General features: G+C 42.3%; 1 protein-coding gene across 1 annotated transcript in view; it reads right to left on the reverse strand.

Moving 5' to 3' along the window:
• The window catches only part of CTPS2 (CTP synthase 2), a 41,479-nt gene that overhangs the window by 17,620 nt on the left and 7,851 nt on the right, over positions 1–16,008 (reverse strand). Inside the window, exons 3-4 of the mRNA XM_038588768.1 lie at positions 12,620–12,790; positions 10,239–10,339 (exon numbers count right to left, since the gene is read on the reverse strand). Coding sequence (XP_038444696.1) covers positions 10,239–10,339; positions 12,620–12,790 — 272 coding nt within the window. The remainder of the gene's footprint in view (positions 1–10,238; positions 10,340–12,619; positions 12,791–16,008) is intronic.

Genomic DNA, 16,008 nt, shown 5'->3' on the forward strand with positions numbered 1-16,008 from the left:
CACACGCACACGCACACACACCTGCATACGTCTGAACAGTTTCTTTGCAACGGAGGTATGACTAGAATTAACTACTATTAAAACATGCTGGCTTGTTGAATTAAGTAGTTCCAAAAGCCGCAATAATATTCCTGACAGCTTAATCCTTTGATAAATGTGAACTTAATTTACAATGTGCTTCCAACAAGTAAGGCATTTTAAAGTAAGCATTTACTTTGGGATAAAATCTGCCTTAACCTACTCATCCTCACCATATTTGAATACTTAAAGACTATCCCATGAATTTTAAAATTAATTCTCTAGCATTTGAGCATCTACTGCATGCTCAACACTATACATGAGGTGCAGGGAAGAATTTAAGACAACCTGCTCCTAAAGAGCTCAGAATTTAGCGAGGAAAATCAGGCAGAGCTAAAGAACAATAATAAAGGGACACCTGGGTGGCTCAGCGGTTGGGCGCCTGCCTTTGGCTCAGGTCGTGATCCCCAGATACGGGATCGAGTCCCGCATCGGGCTCCCTGCGAGGAGCCTGCTTCTCCCTCTGCCTATGTCTCTGCCTCTCCTCTCAATCTGTGTCTCTCATGAATAAACAAATAAATCTTTAAAAAGAGAAAAAAAAGAACAATAATAAAGAGTGAAACTTGGAGCGCCTGGCTGGCTCAGTCAAAAGAGTGTGAACACTTGATCTCAGGTTCTCAGGCCATTTATACAAAAAGTTGGCTGACCCTCCCCTCCCATCTAAATGGCCTCCTAGCTTCTACCCTCTCCTATTTCTACAATTAAATCATTTGTCACACACCAGTAGAGTGACCTTATAAAAACTCAGAATGTTAAAAAAAAAAATGTCAGAATATATCTTTCCTGTGCTTATACCCAAAGTGGCTCACTGCTTCACTAAAAATAAAATCTAAATTCCCTTCAGCAGGCAATCAAAGACCCTGCATGATCTGGCCCTTGCATACGTTCCTTTTTTTTTTTTTTTTTTTTTTTTTTTTTTAAGATTTTATTTATTGGGGCAGTCCGGGTGGCTCAGCGATTTAGCGCCACCTTCGGCCCAGGACCTGATCCTGGAGACCTGAAATCGAGTCCCACATCGGGCTCCCTGCATGGAGCCTGCTTCTCCCTCTGCCTGTGTCTCTGCCTCTCTCTCTCTCTCTCTCTCTCTCATAAATAAAATCTTTAAAAAAAAAAAGATTTTATTTATCTATTTGAGATAGAAAGCCAGAGACAGAGCAGAGGGGGAGGGAGAAGCTGACTCCCCACTAAGCAGGGAGCCCCAATGATGCGAAACTCGATCCCAGTACCCCGGGATCATGACCCAAACTGAAGGCAGACATTTAACTGACTGAGCCACCCAGGTGCCCCCCTTGCATATATTTGTAATCTCATCTTATGCCCCTGCTTGCCACAGCCCCCCCACATACACACACACACTGCCTGTACTTCAGCCCCACTGGCTTTGTAGGTTAGATGGACCACTACCCTCCTTCTTTACGTATATCTATCTCTTTATCCTTCAGCCTAAAAACCTAGGTCTTCCTCAGAAAGCAGACTTTGACCACCCACCTAAGGCAGCCTCCCTCCCACCACTCCCTATCACAGCACTGTGTCTGTGCCCTTCTTACTGACTCAGCACCAGGTGCCATTATTTCCTGTGAGTTCTTGTTTCCTGCCTCTCTACCCCATTAGGCTATAAGCCCCATGAGAGTAGGAACATGCCTGCTCTGCTCTGTACTCTATCTCTGGCACAAGCCCAGCTCCCTGTACACAGCACTGGAGTTGAAGGTTCAGGACAGGCCTCCCAGAAATATGCCACTTTGCCATGAAGATTATTTTGAGTTAAAAGCAATCAAAACCCAGCAGAGTCAGGAAAAGCTCTTTCCCTCTCCCCCTAAACTGTCTCCATTTACATTGCAAAGTGGGGAATCCCTGCGCCAGGAAGAGAGCTATCACCAGAGGTTCTCCTTTTCTTCTTTTTTTAAAAGATTTTATTTATTTATTCATGAGAGACACAGAGAGAGAGGCAGAGACACAGGCAGAGGGAGAAGCAGGCCCCATGCAGGGAGCCTGATGTGGGACTCAATCCCAGGACTCCAGGATCACACCCTGAGCCAAAGCAGATGCTCAACTGCTGAGCCACCCAGGCATCCCCAGAGGTTCCTCTTTACCTAAGAAACTTAGCTGCATAACACAGGAATCTTTGTTTTACAAACCTGTCCTCTGCAAGTGGCCTTCCTCCCCTCAGTAACCTCTAGGCCTCAACCCTTCTATTTGGTTCCGGATATCACTGAGCCTCATTTTGCTGACTGCTTTGGAATCTCTCAGGTTTATATGGACTTTTTGTGCATATGGAATTAAACCTTTGTTTGATTTTCTCCTGGTAATATGTTTCATGTTTGATTCTTAGACCTGCCAGAAGAAGTTTGAAGAGTAACAGTAAAATTTTCCCTCTCCAACAGGTTTTAGCTTAGTACTCATCCCAGGACAGAAGGGTCTCAAAATTCAGTATAAGCCAAGGTAACAGCATTCTAGCACCTGTTACCATAATTACAATGGAATCAAACTAAGAAATCTCAGACTACATTGCTACAGAAAAAAAATATTCTTTACTAATTTTAAGTCAGATAATAAAACATAATTAAAATTCAAGCTTCCTGGGTATGGAACAGATATGGAAATATATGACCTTTCCATTAAGAATGACAAACTTAATGATGAAAATCCGAAATATCACATGCAATCAGGAAATTGGCAGGGTGAGGGGCTTAAGTGCTCACCAACTGCAATGTACCAGAATCTAATGAGAGAAAATTTTAGGCAAAAAAAAGGTCTGCACTTAAACTAAACCATATAGGAACACCTGATTTTTCACAGGTGTACTCTGGTAATCAACAGGCAATCTGAAAAAAGGAAGCAAAAAACTTTTTTTTTTTTTTAAGATTTTATCCATTCATTCATGAGAGACACAGAGAGAAATAGACACAGGCACAGGCAGAGGGAGAAGCAGGCTCCACGCAGGGAACCCGACGCAGGACTCGATCCCAGGTCCCCGGGGTCCACACTCTGGACTGAAGGCGGCCCTAAACCGCCCAGCCACCCGGGCTGCCCAAAAAACTTTAAACATTATCCACTTCTGCCCTCACATGGCCTATAGTGGCACTGCATCCTCTCAGCCAATTTGGAAGGTCCCATTACTAATACATTGTCGTCGTTAGAAACCTTCAGTATTATTACTAGAATACACCTAAATTACTTCCCCACACAAGTAAAGTATCACCTATAACAATATTTTAAGATTCATCCAAAGTTGAAATCGAAGCAACGGCAAATTTAGGAGATGTGCAATGTCTGTTTTGCCTTTAAGGAAAGGATTCTTCTTTTCTTTTTCTTTTTTAAGATTTTATTTATTTAGAAAAAAGATTTTATTTATTTATTCATGAGAGACACAGACAGAGAGAGAGGCAGAGACACAGGCAGAGGGAGAAGCAGACTCCATGCAGGGAGCCCGATGTGGGACTCGATCCCAGGTCTCCAGGATCACGCCCTCAGCCGAAGGCAGCGCCAAAACGCTGGGCCACTGGGGCTGCCAGAAAAGAAAAAGAAAAAGAAAAAGAAAAAGAAGAAGAAGAAGAAGAAGAAGAAGAAGAAGAAGAAAAGAAGAAGTAAAAGAAGAAAAGAAGAAAAAAAGAAAAAAAGGAAGAAAAGGGAAAAGGGAAAGGGAAAGAAAGGAAAGAAAGGAAAGGAAAGGAAAGGAAAGGAAGGAAGGAAAGGAACGAAAGGAAGGCTCCTTTCTTTCCTTTCCCTTCCTTCCCCCTGCTTCTGCTTGACCGTTCTGAGGAGAAAAATAAAGAGAGAAAGAGAGATAAAGCAAGCAAGCTGCTTATTCCTTTAAGCCAGGCATAAATTATTTCAGGTTTATGAGGAGATGACCTGGACTAATTAACAAATAAAGCCTGTTAGCTCCACTGGTCTGAAAAGTAAGAACCCCACGAAAAGGCTTTGGACACATTCCAACCACTTCTACACGCTTAAAACTGAAAATTAGCTCAGTGGTCCTTTCTCAGAAGCTTAAATCGTGCACAAACACAAACGTTGAGCACAACTGAAAACGAACCCAGAAGGATGCCTGAGCTAGTGTTCAATAAGCCAATATGACTGTTAGGGCTATAGGAAGAAGGAGTTATGCTGGGGATAACTTGTCAGAATCTCTGTTTCCATGAAATTAGAAATGAAGACCAAGAGTCCCAGAAAACAGGAGTCAGATCACATTTGCCTTTACATGCCTCGCAGCTATTATTGGGGCTAGTGCATATTAAGTACTAAATTCATGTTTTTTAAGCCAAGCAAGTCAATTTAGGAGCAAGATGAAAGAATAATAATAAAGTACATAGACATTTAAAAAAAGAACACTCTGGGGCCCCTGAGTGGCTCAGGGGTTGAGCATCAGCCTTCCGCTCAGGTTGTGATCCCAGGGTCCTGGGAGGGAGCCTGCTTCTCCCTCTGCCTGTGTCTCTGCCTCTCTCCATATCTCTCATGAATAAATAAATAAAAGCTTTTAAAAAAAGAGACATGAGAGACAGAAAGAGACAGAGACAAGCAGAAGGAGAAGCAGGCTCCATGCAAGGAGCCCGATGTGGGACTCGATCCCGGAACTTCAGGATCATGCCCTGAGTGGAAGGCAGACGCTCAACCACTGAGCCACTCAGGCATCCTCAAATAAATAAAATCTTAAAAAAACAAACAAACCTGAGAACACGAAAAGGACGTGTTAAGAAGGCTCATCCTAAGGTCAAATTGGGCTTATATTTTAATGCCATTCAAAGACAGCTCAACATTAAAAAATAGATTTCCCCTTTTTCCTTTTTTGTGATTATTTTTTAATGTATTTTTTTTTTATAACGGAGAGCAGAGACAAAAACATCCATACACATGACCATTTGGAAATTTTCTGTGATTAAGGTTAATAGTCTTTGGAAAAAAAAACAAACAACAAGCTATCCTTTCACCTACAAAAACTAAAAGAAAGAAAAACAATCACTGGAAAAGTTATAAAAATGTTCGGGTTTGGAAAATCGGTCATTAGTCTTGGGCCAGAGACTGGTTCTTCCTCAAGAAAAATGGACATATTTTGGATGCTTTACCTTTCCTATTGCTAGAACAGCAGAAACCAGTGTAAGTGCTAGATGAGCACTGTCCAATAAAAACAAAAATGTAACGTTAAAGTTTTTAGTTGTCACATTTAAAAGAACAAAAGTAAATAGAAGAAATTAATTTTAACATTAAGTTTTATGTAGCCCAATATATCCAAATGTTATTGACATATCACCAATATTTTAAAAATTATTAGGTATTTTACATTCTGGAGGTTTTTTCATGCTATTTGAAGCTCAGTGTATATTTAAAATTCACAGCACAGGACAGCCCGGGTGGCTCAGCGGTTTAGCGCCGCCTGCAGCCCAGGGCATGATCCTGGAGACCCTGGATCGAGTCCCACATCGGGCTCCCTGCATGGAGCCTGCTTCTCCCTCTGCCTGTACCTCTGCCTCTCTCTCTCTCTCTCTCTCTCTCTCTCTCTGTGTGTGTCTCTATGAATAAATAAATAAAATCTTTAAAAAAAATCAGGCTTTACCTATAAAATAAATAAAATTCACAGCACATCTCAGTTAGGAGGGGACATATCTCACATGCTCAACAGCCTCATATTGGGAGCAGCTACCATACCAGAGACAAGGTACTCTACAATAAATAACCTGCTTAAAACAAAAGTGTGAGGGCTTGTCCTACCTTCTAAGGCTTGAATGAAATCAGCCCTGGGCTGAACTTTACAAACTGAAACTGCTAAATGGCATTTTCAAGTTGACATTAATAAGCAGAGTTTTTTTTAAGATTGATTTATTTATTTGAGAGAGACTGGGAGCGAGGAGTGGGGCAGAGGTAGAGGGAGAGAGAAACTCCAAGCAGACCTCAGGATGAACACAGAACCCAACAGGTGGGAGGCTCAATCTCATGACCCTGAGATCATGACCTGAGCCAAAACCAAGAGCAGGTCACTTAACTGACTTCACTACACAGGGGCCCCAATAAGCAGTTTTTTAAAAAATCAAAATAATGCATGTACATGGTTAAAAATTGTAGGGGCTGGGGAACCTGGCTGGCTCAGTTGGTAGAGTATGTGACTCTTGATCTCAGGGTCATGAGTTCGAGCCCCATATTGGGCATAAAATTACTTAAAAAAAAAAGATTGTAGGGGGGCAGCCCCGGTGGCTCAGTGGTTTAGCGCCACCTTCAGTCCAGGGCCTGATCTTGGAGACCAGGGATCAAGTCCCATGTCAGGCTTCCCGCAAGGAGCCTGCTTCTCCCTCTGCCTGTGTCTCTGCCCCTCTCTCTCTCTCTCTCTCTCTCTCTCTCTCTCTCTCTCTGTGTCTCTCACGAATAAATAAAATATTTAAAAAAAAAGATTGTAGGGGCCAAAGGCAGGCCACCACAAGATAAGCCACTCTAACATAAAGATTATTTTAAGTTAAAAGCAATCAAGACCCAGCAGATTCAGATACAGCTCTTTACCTACTCCTTTGTTCACGATTTCTTCTGCTACTTTCTATCACATCTCTAAACACCATCTCTCTCAACTCTTTCTTAACTTGCCCATTTCAGACATCTTCTATAACACAAGTTGACTTGCTGCTGTGACAGGTGAGGCTGTAGCTCTCTGCTGCCCCATCCCCAGATCCCATATCAATTGGTAGTTGTATGGGTTACTTTCCTAACCTGAGATATTTTTACCTCTTTTTTTGGCAATTATCACCGATCTCTGTATAGCTGCCTCACGGTGGAAAATGAAGTTCTTATCTCCCTCCCTCCCTCTCCAGCACCCACCCACATCTCCACCTCAAAGCTGACAGTTACATCCCTATTTTGAAGCCTTTTCTGATTCATCTTGAGGACTGAATCTAAAACCTGAATATCAATAAACAGAGAGGCTGTGTACGCCTCCCTCACCGTAGAGTCAAGCTACGCTCCGGTTCTCATATCAGATGTTATTCTTCCAGGAGCTTTTACCTGCCTGTCTCTTTTCTTAAATCATTTGTCTTTGTCATTGCCTCAATCAGCAATAGCAAACTATTCACTCTATTAGATATTAAGTATGTTTTAAAGGAAACCAGCTTAGTTACACAGGTATGTTCAGTTTATAAAACTTCATTATGTTGTATACCCATGATATGTGCACTTTTCTGTTTATGTTATACTCTAATTTTTAAAAATTATAAAGGAAGCACCCTCTCTTTTCCTTATAAATTGTGAAGGAAGAAATAGCAAAGGAGGGGCGGCTGGGTGGCTCAGTCAGTTAAGTGTCTGCCTTTGGCTTAGGCCGTGATCTCAGAGTCTTCGAATGGAGCCCTGCGTCGGGCTTCCTGCTCAGCAGAGAATCTGCTTCTCCCTCTCCCTCTGCATCTCCCCACCTGCCCTTTTGCTCGTGCTCTCTCTGTCAAATAAATAAAATCTTTCAAACAAACAAAAGAAATAGTAAGAGAGAGAAAATTTTGCATAGCATATTTATACATTTATATAGTTTATCAACCATGCTGTTATAGTAGTACAATACATAGTTAATATAAGATAGTACAGCCCAGGGACATCTGGGTGGCTCTGTGGTTGAGCGTCTGCCTTCAGCTCAGGGCATGATCCTGGAGTCCTGGGATCGAGTCCCACATCGGGCTCCCTGCATGGAGCCTGCTTCTCCCTCTGCCTGTCTCTCTGCCTCTCTCTCTCTCTCTCTCTGTGTCTCTCATGAATAAATAAATAAAATCTTTTAAAAAACTGGATCTTGGGATCCCTGGGTGGCGCAGCGGTTTGGCGCCTGCCTTTGGCCCAGGGCGCGATCCCGGAGACCCGGGATCGAATCCCACATCGGGCTCCCGGTGCATGGAGCCTGCTTCTCCCTCTATGTCTCTGCCTCTCTCTCTCTCTCTCGCTCTCTCTGTGACTATCATAAAAAAAAAAAAAAGTCCAAAGTGACTTCTGTGAAAATTGTTAAAAAAAAAAAAAAAAACTGGATCTTGCAGGTAGCATAACATCTATCCACTGACCCTAACAATGATGACAGTAAGAACAGCTCTCATGTTTATGAACACTTCCTAAATACCAAACATGCCAAGTACTTTATATAATTGCACTTACTTCTCCCAATGACCCTGTTAATATCATCTGGCTTGTATTACAGTCTTACATTATTATCATATTGTTCTAATGGAGGACATTGAAGCTTTGAGAGGTAATTTGCCAAAAGTCACACAGGCATCTTAATAATGGCTAATAATTTTTGAGTACTTACTATAGACCTGACATCATTCTAAGCACTAAGTATATTGACTTATTTAATCCTTGAAACACTGTCCCCATTTAGCAGATGGGTAAACTAAGGCACACATTAGTACACTTGTCTAAGGTCACCCAGCTGGTAAGTGACACAGCTTGGCTATGAACCCAAGCCGTCTAGCTCCAGATTATTTTCCCCTTTTTTTTTTAAAGATTTTATTTATTTATTCACGAGAGAAGCAGCGACACAGCAGAGGGAGAAGCAGGCTCCCTGCAGGGAGCCCGATGTGGGACTTGAACCCAGGACTCCAGGATCACGCCCTGAGCCGAAGGTAGACACTCAACTGCTGAGCCACCCAGGCATCCCCTAGCTCCAGATTCTTAACCACAGAGCTGCACACTACTCAGAGGTCACGGCAGAAATCTGAACGTAGGCAGGCAGTCCCTAGGAACTAAATTGTTCATTATTCTGTTGGCCGACCCAGCAATTAGGTCAACTGACACTTAGATAAGGAGTACATGCATGTCATTCTCCTTCAGTGAGAGGAAAGTTAACAGTAAACAAGTTACAAGTTCAAATACTATTTTCTTTCTTCAAGGAGCTAATACTTCTCACCCTCAAATCACCTCCACCATCAGACTTTTTTTTTTTAATTTTTATTTATTTATGATAGTCACACAGAGAGAGAGAGAGGCAGAGACATAGGCAGAGGGAGAAGCAGGCTCCATGCACTGGGAGCCTGATATGGGATTCGATCCCGGGTCTCCAGGATCGCACCCTGGGCCAAAGGCAGTCGCTAAACCACTGTGCCACCCAGGGTTCCCCAGACTTTTAAAAAAAAAAAAAAAAAGATTGTATTTATTTATTTATTTAAAGACAGAGCAGGAGTAGCAGGCAGAGGGGGGAGAGAGAGAAGCAGACTCCCCACTGAGCAGGGAGCCAGATGCAGGGCTCAATCCCAGGACCCTGAGATCTGATCTGAGCTGAAGGCAGACACTTAACCGACTGAGCCACCCAGGTACCCCCTTAATAACATTTTCTTTTCTCTAGCTTACTTTATTGTAAAAATACAGCCTATAACACACATACAAAGTATGTGTTAAGTGACTCTGCATGTTATCCGTAAAGCTCCTCATCAACAGTAGGCTGTTAGTAGTTACGTTTAGAGGGAGTCAAAGTTATACCTGGATTTTTTTTATTTTTTTATTTTTTTAAAGATTTTATTTATTTATTCATGATAGTCACACGGAGAGAGACAGAGAGGCAGAGACACAGGCAGAGGGAGAAGCAGGCTCCATGCAGGGAGCCCGACGTGGGATTCGATCCCGGGTCTCCAGGATCGCGCCCTGGGCCAAAGGCAGGCACCAAACCGCTGCGCCACCCAGGGATCCCTATACCTGGATTTTTGACTGGGAGTGAGAAGTCAGCATCCTTAACCCTCAAACAGCACTCACTAGAAAGCATTCTGCAACTGGTCTGTCTCCATGGGCAGGTTCCTGCATACCAATTCGAGGAATACTCGCCCTGTTTAATTTTTTTTTTTAATATTTTTATTATTTATTCATGAGAGACACAGAGAGATAAGCAGAGACACAGGCAGAGGGAGAAGCAGGCTCCATGAAGGAAGCCCGATGCGGGACTCGATTCCCAGGACTCCAGGATCACGCCCTGGGCTGAAGGCAGGCGCCAAACCGCTGAGCCACCCAGGCATCCCTATTCGCCCTGTTCAATGCCAATCCTGCCCACTAACTTGTGACCACAAGGGCAGGGACTATCTATGTCGTTCCTTGCTATAATCCCACCTCCTAGCCCAGTGTCTAGCACACAGGAAGCCATCTCTACATATGTGTTGAATGAATGAAGAGTAGATGTTTAAAGACTCAAAAGGATATAAGTTTATAAAGAAAAACTCCATGCTTGCCTCAATGACGCATATTTGGGGTTCTTCCTTATGACCGTCCACGGGCACCATAGCTTGATTCATAACCCACTCCTGAACAGCATCGGTAATGTGCGGGACAACTGTAGAAAAAAGTAATAATTAGCACAAAAGCTGATTCCACAGTCACAGTCATGAGAAAGAAATGTATCCATGTCCTTAGACTTCCCAATAACATGAAAGCCATTTGGCAAATGAGAGAAACTACAGTTCTCATGTTATTATCCATCTCACTGAAATTCATATTATAGGTACAATATAGTCATTTATTTTTTTATTTTTTTAAATATTTTATTTATTTATTCATGAGAGACATGGAGAGAGAGAGAGGGAGAAACAGGCAGAGGGAGAAGCAGGCTCCATGCAGAGAGCCCAATGTGGGACTCGATCCTGGGTCTCCAGGATCACACCCTGGGCCAAAGGCAGACACCAAACCGCTGAGCCACCAGGGATCCCCTAGTTTAGTCATTTAAACGTTATGTCATTTCTTTTGAAAATGAGTGACCACAGAGAACAAGAAACAGAAAGCTGGAATGCCATCTTCGATGCAACTAGAAACACCTATAATGCCAACTAAAAACTGCAAGGAGGGCTGTCGGGTGCTGCATGCTGGGCTCCATGGGGAAGAACGATGCAGAGTGGCCCAGTGCTGCAGACTCTGGGAAGCCCACCAGCCAGTGGGGAGGGGTCCACACGGAGGGTGTAGATGAGACCTGTAGGCCGATCAGCGGCCTGTGGTTGCTGTCAGCTGAAAAAGCCAGAAGGTGACAACTCCACAAGTATCTGAGGCCCAGAGGACTCTTCATGATGAGCAGGCCTCCAGCTACTGGTCTTTGCTGAAGAGACAGGTAGGGGACATCCTTGCAGATGCAGCCAACTAACCTAATGTGATATACGAAGCAAGAACGTTGCCCTCTGGGAAGCTGAGGTGAAGGAGCATCTACTGCCTGGTCTACCTCACATCTGCTGCTTGAAGTGGAAGGAAGTTGTCACCAACTGCTGCTCTTGGAGCAACCCACATTACATGTGCTGCTTGGCCCCTTTAGGTGGCAGGGGTGTTGGCCGGGCCCTGCCTCCATGTGGGCAGTGCAGGGGTCAGGAGTTAGAGCCCAGGCCCAGGGCCTTGTCCTCTCCCCAGTATAGGGACATGGCAAGTGTGAGGCAGCAACTCTCCCTCCTATGGGTCTTCCCAAGATCTACACTCGGGGGAGAAACTATTAGAAAGCACAACTGTAGCTGAGATCTAAGCCACACATCGAGTTTCAGTGAAAACACCACTTATCTTGTGATCTCCATCGGTCCGATCCCTAGGTCTCCTCAGCTGGTTCCAACATGCAATTTAAAGGAGCCCGGGTGGCTCAGCAGTTTAGCGCTGCCTTCAGTCCAGGGTGTGATCCTGGAGACCTGGGATCGAGTCCCACGTCAGGCTCCCTGCATGGAGCCTGCTTCTCCCTCTGTCTGTGTCTCTGCCTCTCTGTCTCTCATGAATAAATAAAATTTTTAAAAATCTTTAAATAAATAAATCCATTAATTAATTAAAGGAGATGGGGAGGATGCCTAGGTGGCTCAGTGGTTGAGCGTCTGCCCTTGGCTCCTGTTGTGATCCTGGGGTCCTAGGATCAAGTTTTGGGGTCCTGGGATCAAGTTCTCCCACAGGGAGCCTGCTTCTCCTTCTGCCTGTGTCTCTGCCTCTGTGTGTGTGTGTGTGTGTGTGTGTGTGTTTGTGTGTCTCATGAATAAATAAATAAAATCTTTTTTTAAATAAAATCTTTAAAAAATAAATAAAGGAGATGGGGAATTATCACCTTTACCCTACCATTCGGGAATGCGTGGACACAAAACTTGCCGGGGGTAGGGGGAAGAGACGGAAGCGCAGGGGTCTCTCCTAAGACAAAAGAGAATCATACACTCAGGAAGAGAGTTGATGAAAAAGGGTCAGACACTCCAGTTCAATCCCCCAGTGCTGCCCCTTCAAAGGGGAGTAATCATCATCCATGGAAAAATACAAGGGAGGAGACAGACAAAATAAGACAAGACAAAAGGCAAACCAAAAAAGTTTGCACCTCAATCAGGTAAAAATGATGATTGAATGGTTCTCCATGGATTTTATAAATAAAATTTAGACAGAGACATGGACTAGGTAAAACAATAACATTAGTAACAAAGAAAAAGACTGAGGAAAATACACTCAAGAACTTGGAAGGTGATGTGGACACCTCTGAAGAAAATGAAAAGGGAAAACAAGCAAGGATTTCAAAAGGATTAGACTTTGTAGAGCTCAAGGAGCACCTCACTTCATGTCTATTTTGAGCAGGGTGTGTGTGCTCAATACACAGGACTCTAACCTTTGTGGAATACAATACCTTGTACTGTTTTTCCCAGGTAATCGCCACGCCTCTCTTTATTGATCACATGCTGATATATCTTCCCAGTAGTGATGTTGTTGTCTTTATAAAGGTTAATATCCAAGAACCGTTCATAATTTCCAAGGTCTAAGTCAACTTCTCCACCATCATTTAAGACAAACACTTCACCTAAGATAAAAAGGCAACGTAAATATTAAAAATTTGCTTTAAATAAATAAATAAATAAATAAATAAATAAATAAATAAATAAATAAATATTTGCTTTCAGGGGTGCCTAGATGGCTCAGACAGTGGAGTGCCCAACTCTTGATTTCACCTCAGGCCACAATCTTGGGGTCATAGGATGGATCTCCAAAAGTCAGGCTCTCCACTCTGCCTCTCTTCCATTTCCTCTCCCTCTGCTCCTCCCACTCACTCTTTCTGCCTCTCTCCAACAACCCCCCACACAAGCACATACACACACTCACTAAAAATAAATAAAATCCTTTTTTTTTTTAAGATTTTATTTATTTATTCATGAGAGACACAGAGAGAGAGAGGCAGAGACACAGGCAGAAGGAAAAGCAGGCTCCATGCAGGGAGCCCGACGTGGGACTCGATACCGGGTCTCCGGGATCAGGCCCTGGGCTGAAGGCAGTGCTAAACTGCTGAGCCACCCAGGCTGCCCAAAATAAAATCTTTAAAAAAAAAAAAGTATGTATGCATTATATTCCTAGAAGAGAAAGAAAAACTGTAGATTACAAGTCTTTAAAACAGGTTCTTAGATTTAATGTAGTTAAAATAAAAATTCCAACAGATTTTTTTCAACTTGAGGATGACACTAAAGTTAATTTGTTAGAAAAAAAAGGGTCAGATTACCAAAACAAAGCACACAAAAAATAAATAAAAATAAAAGCCCTTATAACAAATAATAGTGAGTAAAGGAAGATTGAAATATATACACATACATATATTTCAATATATATAAAGATGGAATAAGATAGCCTCAACAAATACACAAAACCAAAATATCCAAAAAGATCCCTATTGGGGTGCCTAGCTGGCTCAGTCAGCGGAGCATGTGACTCTTGATCTCAGGGTCGTGAATTTGAGCCCCACATAGGGTGTAGAGATAACTCAAAAAAATTAAACATTTAAAAAAACAAAAAACAAAAAGATCCCTATTACATAAAAGAATCTAATACATGACTTGAAAAAAAAAGAAAACCAAGGGTATCATTACAAATAAAAGTAAATAGGGCAGCCCGGGTGGCTCAGTGGTTTAGCATAGCCTTCAGCCCAGGGCGTGATCCTGGAGACCCGGTATCGAGTCCCATGTCGGGCTCCCTGCATGGAGCCTGCTTCTCCCTCTGCTTGTGTCTCTGCCTCTCTCTCTCTGTGTCTCTTATGAATAAATAAATAAATAATTTTTTAAAAAAGTAAATAAAACATTCACAAATTCCAAAGAAATGTAGGAACTATATTTAGAAAACTTAAAAAGCTTACTTCAGAGATATAAAAAAAGGTGCTTCTAAAGTTCCTGAATGGGCCAGTCAATATTTTCCAGTGTTTAATTCTTCCCCCAAGTTAATTCATAAATTTAAAGAAACTTTTGTCAAAAACTCCAATGCAATTTCTTGTAAAGTCAGACAAAATGATTCCTAAGTTAATTCTGAAGACAACAAACATTTTGAGGGTAAGAAATAAACAAAGGAACAACAAAAAAAGGTTAATGCTTTGTTAGAGGGATAATAAAAACACCTTTTTGCACCAAAAAAGAGAGAGAAAACAAAGGAAGAAGAAAAGGAATGTGGAAAGCTCTGACCCACTTGATAATAAAAAGCTGCAGCTTTTAAAATGATAGGCAGAAATAAACATAGAAATCCAGAACAGAACAGAATCCAAAGACTATACTAAGTATAGACAGAAACGTAGTGTATGATAAAAGGTGGCATTTCAAGTCAGCAGGAAAAGAATGAAATCTTTGAGAAATGCCATTAAGAATAGTTGGCTAATCGGGAAAAAAATTAGAAAAAAATTATGTTACATATTTATTTAACACCAAATTCAATTCCAGCTATGATAAAAATGTTAAAAAAAGTAGGGCAGCCTTCAGCCCAGGGTGTGATCCAGGAGACCCGGGATCGAGTCCCACGTTGGGCTCCCTGCATGGAGCCTGCTTCTCCCTCTGCCTGTGTCTCTGCCTTCTCTCTGTCTCTCACGAATAAATAAAATCTTTTTAAAAAAAATGTTAAAGTAGGGGATCCCTGGGTGGCTCAGCGGTTTGGCGCCTGCCTTTGGCCCAGGGCGTGATCCTGAAGTCCCGGGATTGAGTCCCGCGTCGGGCTCCCTGCATGGAGCCTGCTTCTCCCTCCTCCTGTGTCTCTGCCTCTCTCTCTCTCTCTGTGTCTATCATAAATAAATAAAAAAAAAATAAATCTTAAAAAAATGTTAAAGTAAATGAAACTATAAAAGTTGCAAAAGAAAATATAGATCAATGTTTAATTCTTGAACCAGAGAAGCCTAAAGGTAACATCAAGGCAGAAACATAAAGAAAACAGTTGATACATTTAATCACATAAATGGTAAGTGGAAATTTATTAGTAACTAACAGAAGTAATATTAACACAAATTTCAAACAGTAAAACTCTTTCTATATAGGTTAATACACTTTACATAAAGTATTCTTGAAAATCATTTTTTAAAAATCCAAAGTGGGGCACCTGGGTGGCTCAGTCACTTAAGTGTTGGACTCTTTGATTTCGGCTCAGGTCATGATCTCAAGGTTCTGAGAAGGAACCCCTTGTTGGGCTCCAAACTCAGTGGAGAGTTGGCTTGAGATTTTCTCTCCCTCTGTCTCTCCCCTCGTGTGCACATGTGTGCACACTCTCTCCCAAATAAATAATCTTTTAAAAAGTGCTTAAAAATTATCCAAAGGAAAATTGGCATAACACATGGCCTTAGTGAATTTTACTGCATTCCAAACAACCGTAAAACCTTAGCAACCTACAAAACATTTGTTGATTTCTCCCTCGGGTTACATGTTATGTGGGGGCTGTGGGTCAGTTGTGAGTCTGCTTGGTCTCATTCCAGGACCCAGAAGGAGGGAGAAATCCCTTATCCAGGGCAGGCAGTTTTCATGGCAGAGAGACGCAACAAAGAGAGCCAAACCATGCCACTATACTGAAAATTTCTGCTTCAACAAGACAGATGTCACATTCACTAATGTCTCGTAGGGAAAAACAAATCAATGACCAAATAAGGTGACCAACCTCTTGGGTTTGCCCAAGACTAATAGGGTTCCCAGGATTTGGACTTTCAGTTTCAAAACCAGGAAAATTCCAAACAAACTAGACCACATATATGACCAAAGTCCAAAGTCAATGAGGCAAGGAAATTGACTCCAC

The sequence above is a fragment of the Canis lupus genome, chromosome X (assembly GCF_011100685.1).
Source record: "Canis lupus familiaris isolate Mischka breed German Shepherd chromosome X, alternate assembly UU_Cfam_GSD_1.0, whole genome shotgun sequence".
In the NCBI taxonomy this organism is placed as follows: Eukaryota; Metazoa; Chordata; class Mammalia; order Carnivora; family Canidae; genus Canis; species Canis lupus.